At 44.2% G+C, this 14,415-nt stretch overlaps 1 protein-coding gene across 1 annotated transcript in view; it reads right to left on the bottom strand.

The window, feature by feature from the left end:
* Positions 1–2,206: 2,206 nt before the first annotated feature.
* KLHL29 (kelch-like family member 29) overlaps positions 2,207–14,415 on the bottom strand; it is a 73,355-nt gene continuing 61,146 nt past the window's right edge. The window contains exons 8-9 of the mRNA XM_009084722.1: positions 14,198–14,342; positions 2,207–2,390 (exon numbers count right to left, since the gene is read on the bottom strand). Of these exons, the coding sequence (XP_009082970.1) occupies positions 2,207–2,390; positions 14,198–14,342 (329 nt within the window). The remainder of the gene's footprint in view (positions 2,391–14,197; positions 14,343–14,415) is intronic.

Below are 14,415 nucleotides of genomic sequence, written 5' to 3'. Positions count from 1 at the left end.
CGTTCATGCAGTGTTGTTTCTTGATCAGTTGTGACAAAATTAATCCAATCTGGATGCTGAATCTAGATCTATAAATATATTTATTATAATATAACAAGAACTTAACAGTAAACATAAACTATATACAATACCATTACAGATAACCCTGTTTTTAATATTATTCACAGAAATAGCCAGTTTTGTTCCAGTGTGAGAAATGAAGAAATAAGCTAAATTGGAAATGTCGAATGTGTTTCGGTCTTGTTGACAGGTAGCACCTCCTTTGGAGGTAGACACACACCAACACTAAAATTAGTCCTGCCCCAGGCAGTTAGAAACTTGTGCTCCAATCTTTAGGTTCACACTTGCACCCTGTTTGACATAAATACTTTATATGACATACTAGTATATAGTTTTGTTGTGCTTATTATTTTTCTTTTCTTTAAAGAATAAATAAAACAACTGCATAACAAAGGCTGGAACCTCACTGTCAAAATGAGAGACTTGAGTCACCCTATAGCTTGACTCAGCTGACTCGAGCACTTTTTCTTTAAATACTGCAAGATACAAATTTCATTTTTTATCTTTTATTTTATAAATGATTAATAATAAAATAAGATGATTAGCTAACCATCTGCATTGATTTCCCCAAAGCTGTAGGCAGACCTCCCTCTGTATAAAAAGGCTAGTGTATTTGGTATGAAATTCAACTAGATATTGAATGCAAGATCTTGCCCACACCCTGTACAGGACCCTCCTTGAATTACCGGCATAGCATTTGGGATTTGAGTCTGCAAAGGCAAGTATGGCAACTTTTTTCCCTCTACTTGGAAAGAAATCAGACAATCCTTAGCTTGGGGTTACTTCCTATTGGTGAATTTTAAGATTCGTTCCCCTGCCCCCTCTTTGTTACCCGGTCCATCTCCTATTTGATCCTTTTATGTATAAATTTATAAAGAATTTCCACATCACAATGCTCTCTGGATAGACAATATTTTAATATATATAAAAATATAACCCCTGTGCTGTGCATATACTTACAACTCTACATAGTAATTATTTGAAGTCTCTTACACTGGGCTTAAGTCTATGCATTTTTCTACCATGGGCTTTAAACTCATGTGTTTAAAATCTGTAAATAAGAAGTATAAGGTTTTCATACCTAGGGGAGAGCTTGAAAAATAAAGTAAAAAAACTTCTCAGACTTTACATAAAAGATAGTGGCATGTATCCCAACATAAGGACTTTTAGTTGAGAGCCAAAACTAAGTGTGTAGCCACAGGAGGCACCTTCTCAGCTTGATGAAAAAGTGTAAAACCCACACTGTGCTGTGCGTTTTGCTGTGATCCCAGCCAGAAGTGAAGAGTGGGTTTATCAGGAGAATGCCTCTGGAACTGAAACTGTATTCAGTTCGCGTTACGGGAATCGAGCCCTGCCAAGTTCACTCATCAGCAGAAACCAGGCAGAAAAGGTTGAGCAGCCCCTCACCCCCACCCGTGGGCATGGCCATACGTGCCCACATGAGTATCACCAGGAGCAAAAACTCATCCAGCCCAACAGACCTTTTTTCATCATTTTATATGAATTTTATTACCAATGGCTGTTCTTCTCCTTCCCAGTCCCCACCTCACCCCCCTTCTGGGCTCTTCTCTAGAGAACTGAAAGATTTGTTTGATCTGATGGAAGACTGACATCAACGTAAGCCATCTGTCACACAAGATTTCTCTCAGTCATTGGTACTGAAAAGCATGTATTTGTTAAAAACAAATGTAGGAATCAAAGTGGTAAGGACACTTTGACCTTTCAAATAGATTGATGCCTAAAGTGTAATAGTAAAACTAATCTGCATGGTTATTTTAAGAATGAAGCTTGAGCTCTAAAGTAAAATGCAGATTGTTTTTTTCCTCTCTTCCCCAGCTTAAAAAATACGAGAAATTCTATTGCACCTGGGTTGACCAAAAGCCGATGTCCAGAACAAGTGCCACTATAACATCTAGTGACACCCTTGCATTACTACGTTACAATATCTTACATAGCACGGAGCTCTCTGCTCCTTGTTCACCAAAAGGTGAGGATGATTTTTCTACATTCAATGTAGACGCTATTCAAGACTTTAGAGCAGTATGTTCACTGGCTGACTTTGCTGCTTTTGTTCCTTAAGTACTAGTATTCCTCTTGCCTGCTTTCAACAGGTACAAACAGTTCTCCATCCAACTCCTGGGTTGCTTCAGCCACTCTGAATGTACTTCTTGATTGCTACGCAGCCATGTCGAAAAACAGGGCAGGGCATATTTGGTAGAAGTGTCCATGTGTTTGTTTTGGGGTCATAGGCTTCCATGTTTCCCAGGGCAGGTCCTTCGCTGCTAACGATCCCACCAGTGGCATAGATTTTTCCATCCAGAACCACAGCACTGTGTTTTTTAAAAGAAAATAAGTTGAAGTTAGTCTTACTGAACAATTTTTTTAGGCTTAGAACAAACCCAGTCTTTTGTAACAAGGGGTAAACAATGAATATACCTTTTATTCTTATCTGTATAAAGCTATGTGGGCATTTCTCTTTCCTCTCCTTTTCTCTCCCTAAAGTGAATCCTTTTTGTGTTCCTGCCAGGTAGGTACATGTTGTCTCTAATGTATATAATAGAAATTAGTCCAAGTAAGATGTTTCTCCCACATATGGGATCTGTAGCAAAAGCAGCAGGGCAATGCATCCCTGTAATACTGTGCACACACAAAAGCAATCCAAGCAGTTTGGGGTCCTGCCACCTCGGTTGGAATAAGCCCCTCCTTCAAGTTACTCCTTTAATTATCAATGAATGCTGCAAAACGAGGGGAAACCCCTTCAAAATCTGTTCTGTTGCTTCAGCCCCTTCCATGGTCATGCTCTGGTGTAAAAGCCTGGAGGTCCCACTGACTTGTCCTTGTGTACCCCAGAGATGTGGTGTCCAGTGGAAAGCAAATCCAGGGTGCACGGATCTGGTGGCTGGAGATGTGCAGCTGAGTGACAATGAGGGGCTGGGCTACCACGTGTGCATTTGGAAACAGCAGAAGGATGAGAGAGGCAGCAGGCAGCTGGGTGGGAAAAGCCTGTGCAAGACTGTGTGCTCCATGCTGCCTTCTCACTGCACAGGGGGAACCCAAAAGTGGGGGTGTCTCTGCTTTTCATCTGCCAGGAAGCCCAAATTTGCCCTCCAAGTTGATTTAAACATGTTGTTAAACTGGATGGGGTGGTTGGCAGTGGCGTTTCTGGTGGCTGGATCCCTTCTGAGAGCAGCTGGCTCATTGTGTTGGGAAGGAAAGTGGAGACTCAGGCAGTGTGTACATGCAAAGGATAGCAGGGAGAAAAAGAGGGAGGGGAAGATGATAAATTAATTGCAGCCAAGAAGGCAGCCTAGATCTAACAAGGTGAAGAAGGGTAGTGATTCTCTAGGCTTGGTGAAAGCAAAGCAATTTCTTCTGGCTAATTTTGGAGCAGTGGGAAGGAGGATAAAAAGTGATAAAGGCAAAAGCCAGAGAGTGCTGGAAGACACAAGACAAACTGAGACTAAAATGGCACCGACAAAGCCACGTGCTTCTGAAGAACACAAGACTCCGATGTCCTTGTGGAGAATCAGAGCCTGAGGTTAAAAATAAACTCACAATGACAACAGTGAGGACTCAAATAAGCCTAGTCCCTGGGTACCGCCAGGAAATAGGAAATAATGAGAATCTTGTCAAAATAACTGTTAATCTGAAAGGAGGAGGAAGGAGAGAGAGACTTGAAACACTTGATTAGAGCCTATCCCACAAATCAGCAGGGCTGGATGATACATAGCCCAAGGTCCTAAGGGAGTTTGCTAATGAACTTACTGAACCACTGGTAATTATTTTTGAAATGTCAGGGAGAAATGGGGAAGAATAAGGACTTGAGTAAAGCAAGTGTCATCCTGACAGACGGCTTTGAAAGAGAAGGGGCCTGTCTCCAAAGGAGCCAGATCTGGTGGCAGACAGGCACTGTCCAGCCAAAACTCCTGCTAAGGCTCAGTCTCTATGGCCAGGAGGGAGCAGAGGTGGCAGGACCAGCTGACCCAGTAAATCAAGCAAATGTGCAAATTAAACCACAGTTTTGGACTTAGGATATTTGTTGAGGGGTGGGAAGCCCATGTCTGTACTGGAAAAAGTTACTATTTAAAAGCAAGACAGGCTGGGAGTGACAGCTTGCAAAATCTGACCTGAGGAGGGGGAGGATGATTCCACCTCAAGCTCCACAGCCTTCATTTGGTGGAGGGGCTGTTGAAACCAGCAGGATGAGAGTTTAGAGATGAGGCCATGGGGTAGTGGTTGCTGTTTGTGTCACATTTTTTTTCTTGACAGTGAAGCTGAAGGAAACAGGAGCTTATTTGTTGGGATATGGTTTGAGATGTGTTGGGTGGAAGAGGGTCCAATGTCAGAGACAGACTGTAGTACAGAGCAGCTTTGCTGCCTTGGTTCTCTAATGAAATGCTGTCCAGTCATTAAAAGAGTACAACAGTACTACACAATGCTTGATTAAAAAAACCCACCCAAACCAATCAAATGGGTTAATTTTGCAGTTTTGTGGGGTCAAGTGGGAAAACTGAATCAAACTCCCAAAGATCCCCATGAAAGACCTGGCTGCAGCACTTTCCATTAGTGTTGATGATCAAGGTCCAGTGCCCACAAGCAGCCTTAGTTTTAATTTACCAGTGTGGCCATGCTGGTGCAGATGGCAGCACCTCACCAACACAGAGAGGTCCTCAGTGGCTGTTACCACTGACATATGGAGCCTGTCTAATACTCACTGCTCGTTACCCGATGGAACTCCTCTGCACAGAGCTTTTCATCTGGATGGGAAGGATGTGATGGACAGAGGGAGGAGTCTGTATGGAGACCTTTCCATCTGTACAGGGAACAGGAGCCAAGCAACCACCAGCCCTTCCTTGCTGGCTGTGCTGCATAGCTGAAACCTGGCCTTATGTGCTGGTATCCCCTTGAGCATCTCATGTTAGGTCTCTAAAGAAGGGCGTGGGTGCTTTACAAATTCTTGTGTAATATTTTAGCTGCCCATGTTTCTTCTCGTAAAGTCTCTTCTGTGGCATATTTAGTAGCAGCTACTCTGAGCCAGTGCTGCTGCAGCAGAACAGCTGAGTAGCCAAGCACACCTTCCTCAATGATCTGGGTCTGGGTTCCTCCCCAGCCCATGCTCTGGATTTGGGGTTATAGCGGGTGGGAAAATGTTGTTCTTGCTCTCCAGCACCTGGGTTACAGCACTGAAAGCAATTCCTGCTCAGTGGCTGGGACAAGCAGCTCAATCCTGCAGCTTCCCATCGTGGTGCTAATACACTGGGAAGAAATTCCACCCTCTGGAAGACTCTATGAATTTTAAATGGTGATTAGAGTAGCTTCTGCCCCCTCCGTATGCAATTCCCATAGATAAGACTGGCATAATGCTTAGCTCGTGAGTCATGCCTGAGGTTAAGCAAAGCAGTGAGCTGCTCCTGCTATGGAGAAATAGGCACTTCTGAGCACACAGCAGGTACTTACGTGTGCAGGGGACTTTGGGAGACATTCAGCCATCTCTGGGGCTAAAGTGGCAGGTAGGTGCTTAAGATAATTAGGAATTTAGTCCTAGATTGCTGCTACTTTGCAGTATTAGGACAATCACTGCTAATTTCTGGGACCTTAGGGAATAGGAAACTCAAGTGGGCTCTGAAACCTTCAGGAAAGTGAGTGGAATGGAGTATGCTCATTGCTCTTTCTTCATTACTGTGACAGTATTTCTTTTCTCCCCTCCCTTCCATCCCATCAGCTGTAAAAACATCGTTACTAAGGCTGACATACAAAGAAAGAAATAATTACAATAATTAGGATGCGAGTTTATTGCTCGGTGCCATTAATCCTGAGAGATAAAATGATTACAGGCTGTCAGAGCCTGGGAAGGAAAGAAGGAAGCTCTATGCCACAGAGGCTTGCCACGGGGACACAAACCCTCTGGTGGCTTTGGGGCAGTGACTTCCCCAGCTGAGGAGCAGCTGGACTTCCACCTCTCTGGCAGAACACCTGGGGTGAAGGTAGCCAGCACCAAAAAGGAGATCACTTCAGCCACTATTCCCAGGAAAATATGTTTCAGCAAATTATTACCCTGTAGGCTAATGACCTGACTTTCTGCTCCTCAGGTAATTACTGCTGTTCGCTAGAGAGGCTTCACCTGCCCTATGGCCAATTCACCCAAGATGCCCAGGGTGTCCTTCATTGCCCAAACCATGTGCAGTGTCAGATCAGACTGTGAATATCCCCTGACACTGTCACTGTTAGTCTGGTCCATCTGCTGATCTCCATGAATCAGCTCCTAGGAAAATCCCAATGTGGCTGAGGTGTGCTGAGGGCTGGAGGGCTCCTGGCTGTCCATGACTGGTGTGCTTGTGTAATCTAAACACCCTTTACATCTCTTCCCTGCCTATTCACCTTGCGGTCCTTGTCCAGCCTGAGCCAATGGCAGAAATTTCTCTCTGACAGCTGCCTGTTAAAGCATTTGATGGACAAAGCAAATCGTTGAACATCCCAGGCTGGAACGGACCTTGAAAGATCATCTGTTGTCCAACCTTACATGGAAAAGGGACAACAGATGAGATTATCTATCATCCTGTCCAATTGCGTCTCGAAAACCTTCAGTGAAGGGGACTCCACCACATCCCTGGGAAGGTTGTTCCAGTGAATGATCGATCTCACTGTAAAAATTGATGAAGCCTCTCCTGGTGCAACTTGTACTTGTTGCTCCTTGTCTTCTCTCTGTGGCTCCTTGTGAAGAGAGAGCTGTCGTCCTTGTAGCCACCCTTTATGTTCTGTGTGAGCTCCCCCCCCGAGTCTTTTCTTCTCCAGGGAGAAAAGACCCAACTCCTTCAGTCTTTCCTCATCAGGCAGGCTCTCTAGACCTTTGATCATCTTCATGACACTCCTCTGGACCCTCTCCAGCCTGTCTATGTCTTTTTTGAGCTGTGGGAACCAGAAGTGGATGCAGAACTTGTCATGCAGCCTGACAAGTGCTGAGTAGAGTGGGATGATGAAAGCCTCCAGATGGGCAGTAATTTGAAAACAACCCAAAGCAGAGGAGGGCCACAAAGTTGATAAGAGGACTGGAGCATCTCCCCTATGAGGGCAGGCTGAGGAAGTTGGGGCTGTTCAGCCTGGAGAAGAGAAGGTTGTGTGGAGACCTCGTAGTAACTTTTCAATACCCGAAGGGGCCCACAAGGAGCCAGAGAGGGACTGTTAGGAACTGCAATGATAGGACAAAGGGTAATGGGTTCAAACTGAAGGAGGGGAAGTTTAGGTTGGATATTAGAAAAGTTTTTTTACTGTGAGGGTGGTGAGACACTGGAACAGGTTGCCCAGGGAAGCAGTGGCTGCCCCAACCCTGGCAGTGTTCAAGGCCAGGCTGGATGAGGCCTTGAGTAACCTGATCTAGTGAGGAGGTGTCCCTGCCCATGGAAAAGGGGTTTGTGACTAGATGGTCTGTAAGCTCCATTCCAACCCCTAAAATTCTACAATTCTGTGGTAGTGTCCTTTTTCTGTAGTGTTTGAGACATGACTGCCTGGATGCTCCTGCTCAAGCACTTCCCTCTCCCAGTCATGATAGCTGGACATAGCACCAAGCACTGGGACTACCAGAAACATTTGTTAATTTCGTTTATTACTGTTTTAAAATTTCCTGCTCAGTCTTATCAGGAAATGTTAAAAAATAATGAAAATAAAATTAATTAAAATTAACATTTTAAAAAAAAAAATCCTGTCTTGTAACACTTGGGGCTGTAAAAGATTTGATATGGCTGAATTAGTGTGTTGTTTTGACTCCCTGAAACTTAGTATCTTCCAAGGCCTTAAACAACATTCTTCTCCCTCCTCACTCCTGGCTATGTGTGCACAAGCACACACTCATTTATTTGGAGCAGGTCCATAAATATTATTAAATATTATCAGTTAGGTAGACACAGGATCTGCTTAAAAGAAGTTAAAAAAAATACAAAAATCCCCACATTTATTAGTAGATAAATCTCCTTCCTGCCCTAAGATTTCAGGAGGGCTTTACTGGAGGTAGAACTGAATATTGCTGGTGTTATCCTTGGGGTTGTCCTGCACAGGACCAGAAGTTGGACTTGATGATTTTTGTGGGTCCCTTCCAACTCAGGATATTCTGGGATTCTATGATGCTCACCCACTGGGTGGAGCTTGCAGTAAGACCAGGGAAGCCTCCAGGGTACCAGTCCCTGTGGGACACAGCTCTGTGCAGTGCTAGGCAGAGCTGCAAGTGCACTTAGCAAAGCTTTGGTTTAAACTGGAGACTTTTGGAGACACCGGCACGGTGATTGGCGATGCTGAAGCGCAAGGCATTGCTGGTGTCCCCGTGGGTGGCGGCGGTTGGGGCGCCAAAGCGTTGCTGGAGTTTGGTGGCTGTGCTGACAGCCTCCAGGGCTGTGAGCGGCCGAGTTGGCAGCCAGGTTGTTATGTCTGAGAGGGCTTGAGCTCGGGTGGCCGTATCGTGCTGCCAGAGGTGTCATCTTTACAATGAGATGGATAAATGAGGGTCCAGATTAGTCATGGTCAATTAGGAGGATATCATGCCCCTTCTTGGAGAGGGATTATTAGTGTGGGTGTTTTGGCCAAGCTCCAGTTATATTCTCTCCTACTCTGCAAGCACTTTCTCTTGCTAATGATCCAAAACCATCATGTGGCATCATTACTTGTTGCTGAAAACCAGCAATGTTTTATTCCAAAGTCCACAGCACATCAGTAATAGCTTGAGTGCTCTGTCTGTATCAGTTATTCTTTAATGCCCACCAAAATCCTTCATGTCATCAACTCCTACAGAAATTATTGTCAGTAGTCTGGTGTGTTCTCATCCTCTGTCCGTGGACCACAGTCCCACACACATCTCCTTCCAGATATGCTGGAAGATTTTGGTTTTCCTTCTGGACCACAAACACCTCCAGCTGCAAATGCTGCCGGTTGAACAGAACAGACTTCATGTCTGTAGGCTCGAGAAGCACACGGCCATTAAGGAACCCTGCTCCATAATAGCTTCACCTGGCAATATCTATCCAAACAAGCAGTGCTCTAACCCTTCCTGTGCTTGGAGTTACCGTGAACTTTGCAAGGAGGAAAGCAGCCAGCTGGGGCAGGCTGTGGCTGGTGCTGTACATTAGCAATATCGGACAGCTCAGCACAGGATGCATCATGCTTCGCTATTCAAGAACAAGGCCTTATTTGAAAAGAAGAGAGGGGAAAAATAATCCAAAAACTGACCCTGTTTTTGTGCTGTTCAGCCTGAGTCAAAGTTTTACTAAAGATTTCCATTCGGCAGAACCATCTAATAAATCTTACTGGTTAGCAGTCAGAGGAGGAGAAAGAAAATGCTTTTCTGGTGTCTATTGGGAATTGCGGGTACTAAATTAGCTTCTCTGGAATTATTGCTGGCACCATGACGCTGCTGCTGTTGCCCCGTGGAGGCTCTCTGTAGCACACGCCTGTTTGCACGCTGCTTGCATCCTAAGCAAGCAGAATATGGAATTTTTAATCATGCAAAGGAACGCATTTGGTATTCTCTTCGCTTGTGGAAAAATAAACCCTTGAAGGGCACTGCAGGGAGGGAGGACTCCTGCCTGCAAAGGGAGGCCTTGCCACACTGAGGGGAAGAATATCTCTGCAAGTCTTTTTGGGAGGTGTCTGGCAGAGCAGAGTGTGATCATCCCAAGTCTTCATCCCCTTTGGCTGCTGTCTGCTGCCACCAAAGCTCCCAGAAATGAACAGGGGCTGCCAGACTGAGATGGGGTCTGTGTGGCTAAGAGCACAGAAATTGCCTGATGTTTGGGAAATGTCAAATATTTCCCTCACCTGTCGTGTGGAAGATGTTCAAGACCTGTGTGTGAACTCTCAGTGAATTTTAAAACACTTCAGGCCTATTATAGCTCTTTACCTGTTTAGCACTGTCCTTCAGAGGGTTAATTCTAGGTCAGCACAAATTCCTTATTGACTTCCATCAGGCTGGGCTTAATCTGCAAATGATGCTCAATTTGCTCTTCTGTTGATTGCGAGCTGGAGCCCCAAACCATTTATTTTTCATTTTTCATTAAAAGTAATTTAACTTGATATTAAAACCATTTGAATGGACCTTTAATTTTTCACAGGCAATGAATGTCACACACATTTCTTTTCCCTGTGCTCGAGGCCATCACAATCCCTCGTCACTAACATGTAGAAACAGAGCAGATAAAAATAAAAGTGATGTGGTCAAGATTTTTCCCAGCAAATTCCGTATCGAGTGATTCCTGGTGAGAGGAGATCAATAGCATGCAGTTAATTTTTAAGTTGTTTATGTTGCTCCTTTTAAACCATGTTTTTTGTGATCCATGCTAATGAGTGGAATGAGGAATTTATAGATTCATAGGCTAAGGTCAGAAGGGACCTCTGTGCTTAGTTAATCTGAGCTTGTGTATACGCAAGCCATGGACATTTCCCCAGGCAGCATCTCTCTTGGAAACATATCCAATCTCCTTTTAAAAACAGTGAGCTTTGGTGAGTTCACCCTCTCCCTTGCTGGCTCTCTGTTTAATTATACTTGCTGTTGGGAAAGCGCTTCACTTCAAGGCCAAAAATATGTAACTTGACTTTCCAGCCCTTGTTACCTGCTATGCCTTTGTCTGTGAGACTGAAAGGTTTCCCACTTGCTCCCAGTGATCAGGTCACCTCTCAGCCTTTCTCTGATAACTCCTTGAGTTTCATGTCAAAGGTTTGATTTGCAACTCGGGGGCATTTTGGCAGCTTTCCTTTGAACTTCTGCCGATATTTTCACATGGTGATGCAGGACCCAAGACCTGCATTCATCTTGCCAGTGCTGTATGCAGCAGCACTCGCTCTACCTAGCTTCAACTTGTTTTCATTTCAGTGTTAGGGCTCGTATTATATATCCAATATTGCACTGACCTTTTATCCAGCACATTGCAATGCGAGCTCATGTTGTGCTGCTGTGAGAGACCTCCTTTATGTCCTCCTCTGAGTGCCTGGCTTTCTGAGGGAGCAGGGTGACTATAGCTGTGCCTCCTCCATGTATTACTTTGTATTTAAAATACCACTGCTAGCTTGAGACTGTCAGACTAAGACACTCAGGTAACTGCTAAAATAGCTCCTTCTGTAATATTTTTTACCCACCAAGTGTTATGCCATGTGCAGCCTTTATCAGGAGAGATTTTCTATTACCTGGATTGTTGGTAGATATATTAAATAGAATTGAAGAAAAAGCAATGCTTGCTACTGGTGGCCTTGCTCAATGATATCTTCTCATTAACGACTACATTTTGAGATCTGTCAGTGAAGCAGATTTAATCTCTCTACTGTGTGCCTTGTTAATTCCATATAATACCAGCCAAATACCTTGGAGAAATCACAGTATATTACAGTGTCACAGTTGTCTTTAGCAGCCAGGCGTGTTGTATTAAAAACCAAAACAAAGAACCAGGTTTCCCAATACCTTTGGTGGATTTGGCAGTGTCAGGTTTATGGTTGGATTCAATGATCCTAAAGGTTTTTTCCAACATAAATGATTCTATGACAACAGGTTGGTTTAACAAGCCCCATTTTCCAGAAAAGTGCGTTTATTGCTTGTTCATTATTTTATTAGCATCTAGTTATTTGTTGATGAAATCCCAAATTAACCACTCTGGTATTTTGCAGAGGACCAACATGAGGCTAAGTGAGACCACTTAGCCTGATGCTGATACTTGGCAAAATTAATTGCTGCACTGAAATTCTCCTTTTCACCTTTTCAAAGTATGTAAATGCTTTGGCAGTGCCCTGATCCATCCTCAACTTGAAAAGTTATTAAAGAACAACATTAGTGGCTCAATCAGCTTCCCAGCCAAGTCTCTAATGGCACCTACGTCTGAGGCAGCTGCACTGCCAGATCTGAGAACTTAATTTCTGAGTTCACATCTTTCCTTTCTGCCCACAGTGACCACTTTTGGTCCCTCACAGCAGAATACGGAACCAAACCTCCTTGCACCCTTTCAAATACAGATGAGAAATACACATCCAATTGGTCTGTATTATACTTTGCTAGCTCATCAGTCTCCTCAGCAATGGTTTTGTAACAGATTAAAATTACAAATTTGATCACCAAAGATTTAAAGTGCCTTTGTTTTTCACTCCTATTAGCCCTCAGTACTTCACTGGTTTCCTCAGCCTCCTGTAGCAGCACCCAATTTTTAACCTATTTTTACTGTTAACCTCCCATTTCTCTTATTTCCATATACACTGATTTACTTAGTTTTTGTCACAGACTTTACATCTCCTTTTGGCTGAAATACATCTCCTTGACTGTTTCCCAGCACACTTCAGAATTTTTGAAATTGTGCCGTTTTTTGGGCACAATTGGGATATACCAAACTATTCCTTTTGTTTTTCTTTTGGTGGCTATTCCACTAAAAGTGTAGGTTTCCAGTCCACTATTGCTCTAGACTTCAAGAAAAATGTAATTTAAAAATGTGAAGTTACTTTTTTACTGAGGGATGGCAAATTCTACTTAAGCAAAGCCAGTTTATTATGGTGCCTAAGCACTAGCTAATATTTAGGTCACCTGTTCGCTCTCTTTGGTCCATCACAAGGTCTTGCACTGGATTCCTTTCTGCAGGGTGCAGAGCAAAGCATCCCTTCACATTAGAAGCCCTGGGAAGTTTTCAGGTGAGATGCTCAGCCAACAGTCCCTGCTTGAAATCAGCCATGCAATTTCTCTTGTAGTGTATTTAACAGTTTTGTTACTTTTTACAAAACTGAGATGTTCAAAGAGGAGCTCATTCCTCTCTATGGGAAGATGCAGGAATATATCAAATGTACAAGCCCCTTGTGTTTCATTTTACAGCTTAGAGCTGCACTGTACCCTTTACTTCTGTTTTTCATAAGAAAAATATCATTATAAGCTGCCTGAGCACTGCAGGCTGCTCTGCATCCTGCTAGAGTAAAGGGACTAGGAGGACCTGTCCTTAGAGCAGGAGCACTCAGCCGTGGCCTCTGGGGTGGAGCTGGCTGCTCTGACCCCTTTGCTTACAGCCATATCTGCTTCAGCAGCCAAGAGAGGGTGCCCCTTAAATCAATAAAAGGAAGGGAAAAATAGGTGAAAAGGAGAAAAAAAAAGCAGCAAACAGAGAAAAACCGAGCATGCTTTCTTAAAAAAGGAATTTCCTCATCTGCACCAAAGCGAAAGGTTAAATGCAGCAAGTTAAAACTTGGAGGTGTTTTTCAATAGTAGGATGTGAGCCAGGGACACTCCTGGGGCAAGGAGCAGGGCTGCTGGCTGAACGTCTGGGAGATGTGAGTCTGCTGTGGGCTCAGCTGCTGCCCCATCGCTGCTATTCCTCCCACCCCAGCCAGTGTTTCACCCGGGCCCACGTCTGGCACATCTCCTCCACCCTGTTTTGCTCAGGTCCTCAAGATGTTGCTGCCTCAGACATTGGTAACAAGCCCTCACCCTGTGCCTGAGGCAGCATTCACTAACCAGCCACAGCTTTTCCAGTAAAACCAAGAGCTCAGCCAGTCCCCAGCACTGGGATCTGCTGTGTGAGGGGCTGGCCTCTATACAGCCCCAGACAAGCCTGTCTTTCTCTAGTGACCACGTAAAACTATTTAAAAGGCCTTTAAGTTCTGCCAGTACCTGCGCTGGGTGCCAAGTTTTATTTTTGTCAGCCAATTTGGGAAATTTGTTCAACTTGTGGCCAGGATTGGGGAAGTGAGCCCAAAAAGCAATCAAAAGCACCTAATAAATAATAATAGTATCAGTGTGTGGTGCTTACTCAGTATTCTTTTTCTTTCAAGGATCTTTTGGCTAGTTAACAAAAACATGTTCCACATCATGGTGGTCTCTCCTACAGCAGGTATTTGTCATCCTCCAGTTACACACAGCAAACTGAGGAGAACAGCACTCCTGTAGTCACTGGAGGAGACCAACACGCATCTCTCCGCATGACCCATCGTGCGTGAACGTGAGGAGACACACGAAGTGTCACAGGGTCCTGGACGTACACTTTGGGAAATGCTGTGTCCCTGAGCATGTACAGAAAAGAGATGAGGAAAACCGGCAAATGGTTCACACCTTCCCTTCCCCTTTCCCCTTCACTTGTATTAGCTTATTTATCAGCAGAAAACGTTTAGGCACTGGTAATTCCATTTTAATGGTTTTTCTCACCTGCAGAACTGCCTGGAGTGGTTCATGTTGGGACCTGCTTTAATATTGCCTTTCTCTGGGTCATAGATGGTGGTTGCTCGTGCATAAGCTCCTCCAAGAATAAAGATGAACCCATTGAGAGTGACTGCAGGAGCATATTTGTTATCTGTCAATGGAAAGCAACACTGAGATCAGTTTTAGGCTCAGGTTTGGAGACTGTTTTTTTATTTATACATTCC

This window comes from Acanthisitta chloris, unplaced genomic scaffold (assembly GCF_000695815.1).
Source record: "Acanthisitta chloris isolate BGI_N310 unplaced genomic scaffold, ASM69581v1 scaffold3231, whole genome shotgun sequence".
NCBI classification, from domain to species: Eukaryota; Metazoa; Chordata; class Aves; order Passeriformes; family Acanthisittidae; genus Acanthisitta; species Acanthisitta chloris.
The sequence above is the reverse complement of the archived record's forward strand: the minus strand, read 5'-3'. Positions and strand labels throughout refer to the sequence as shown.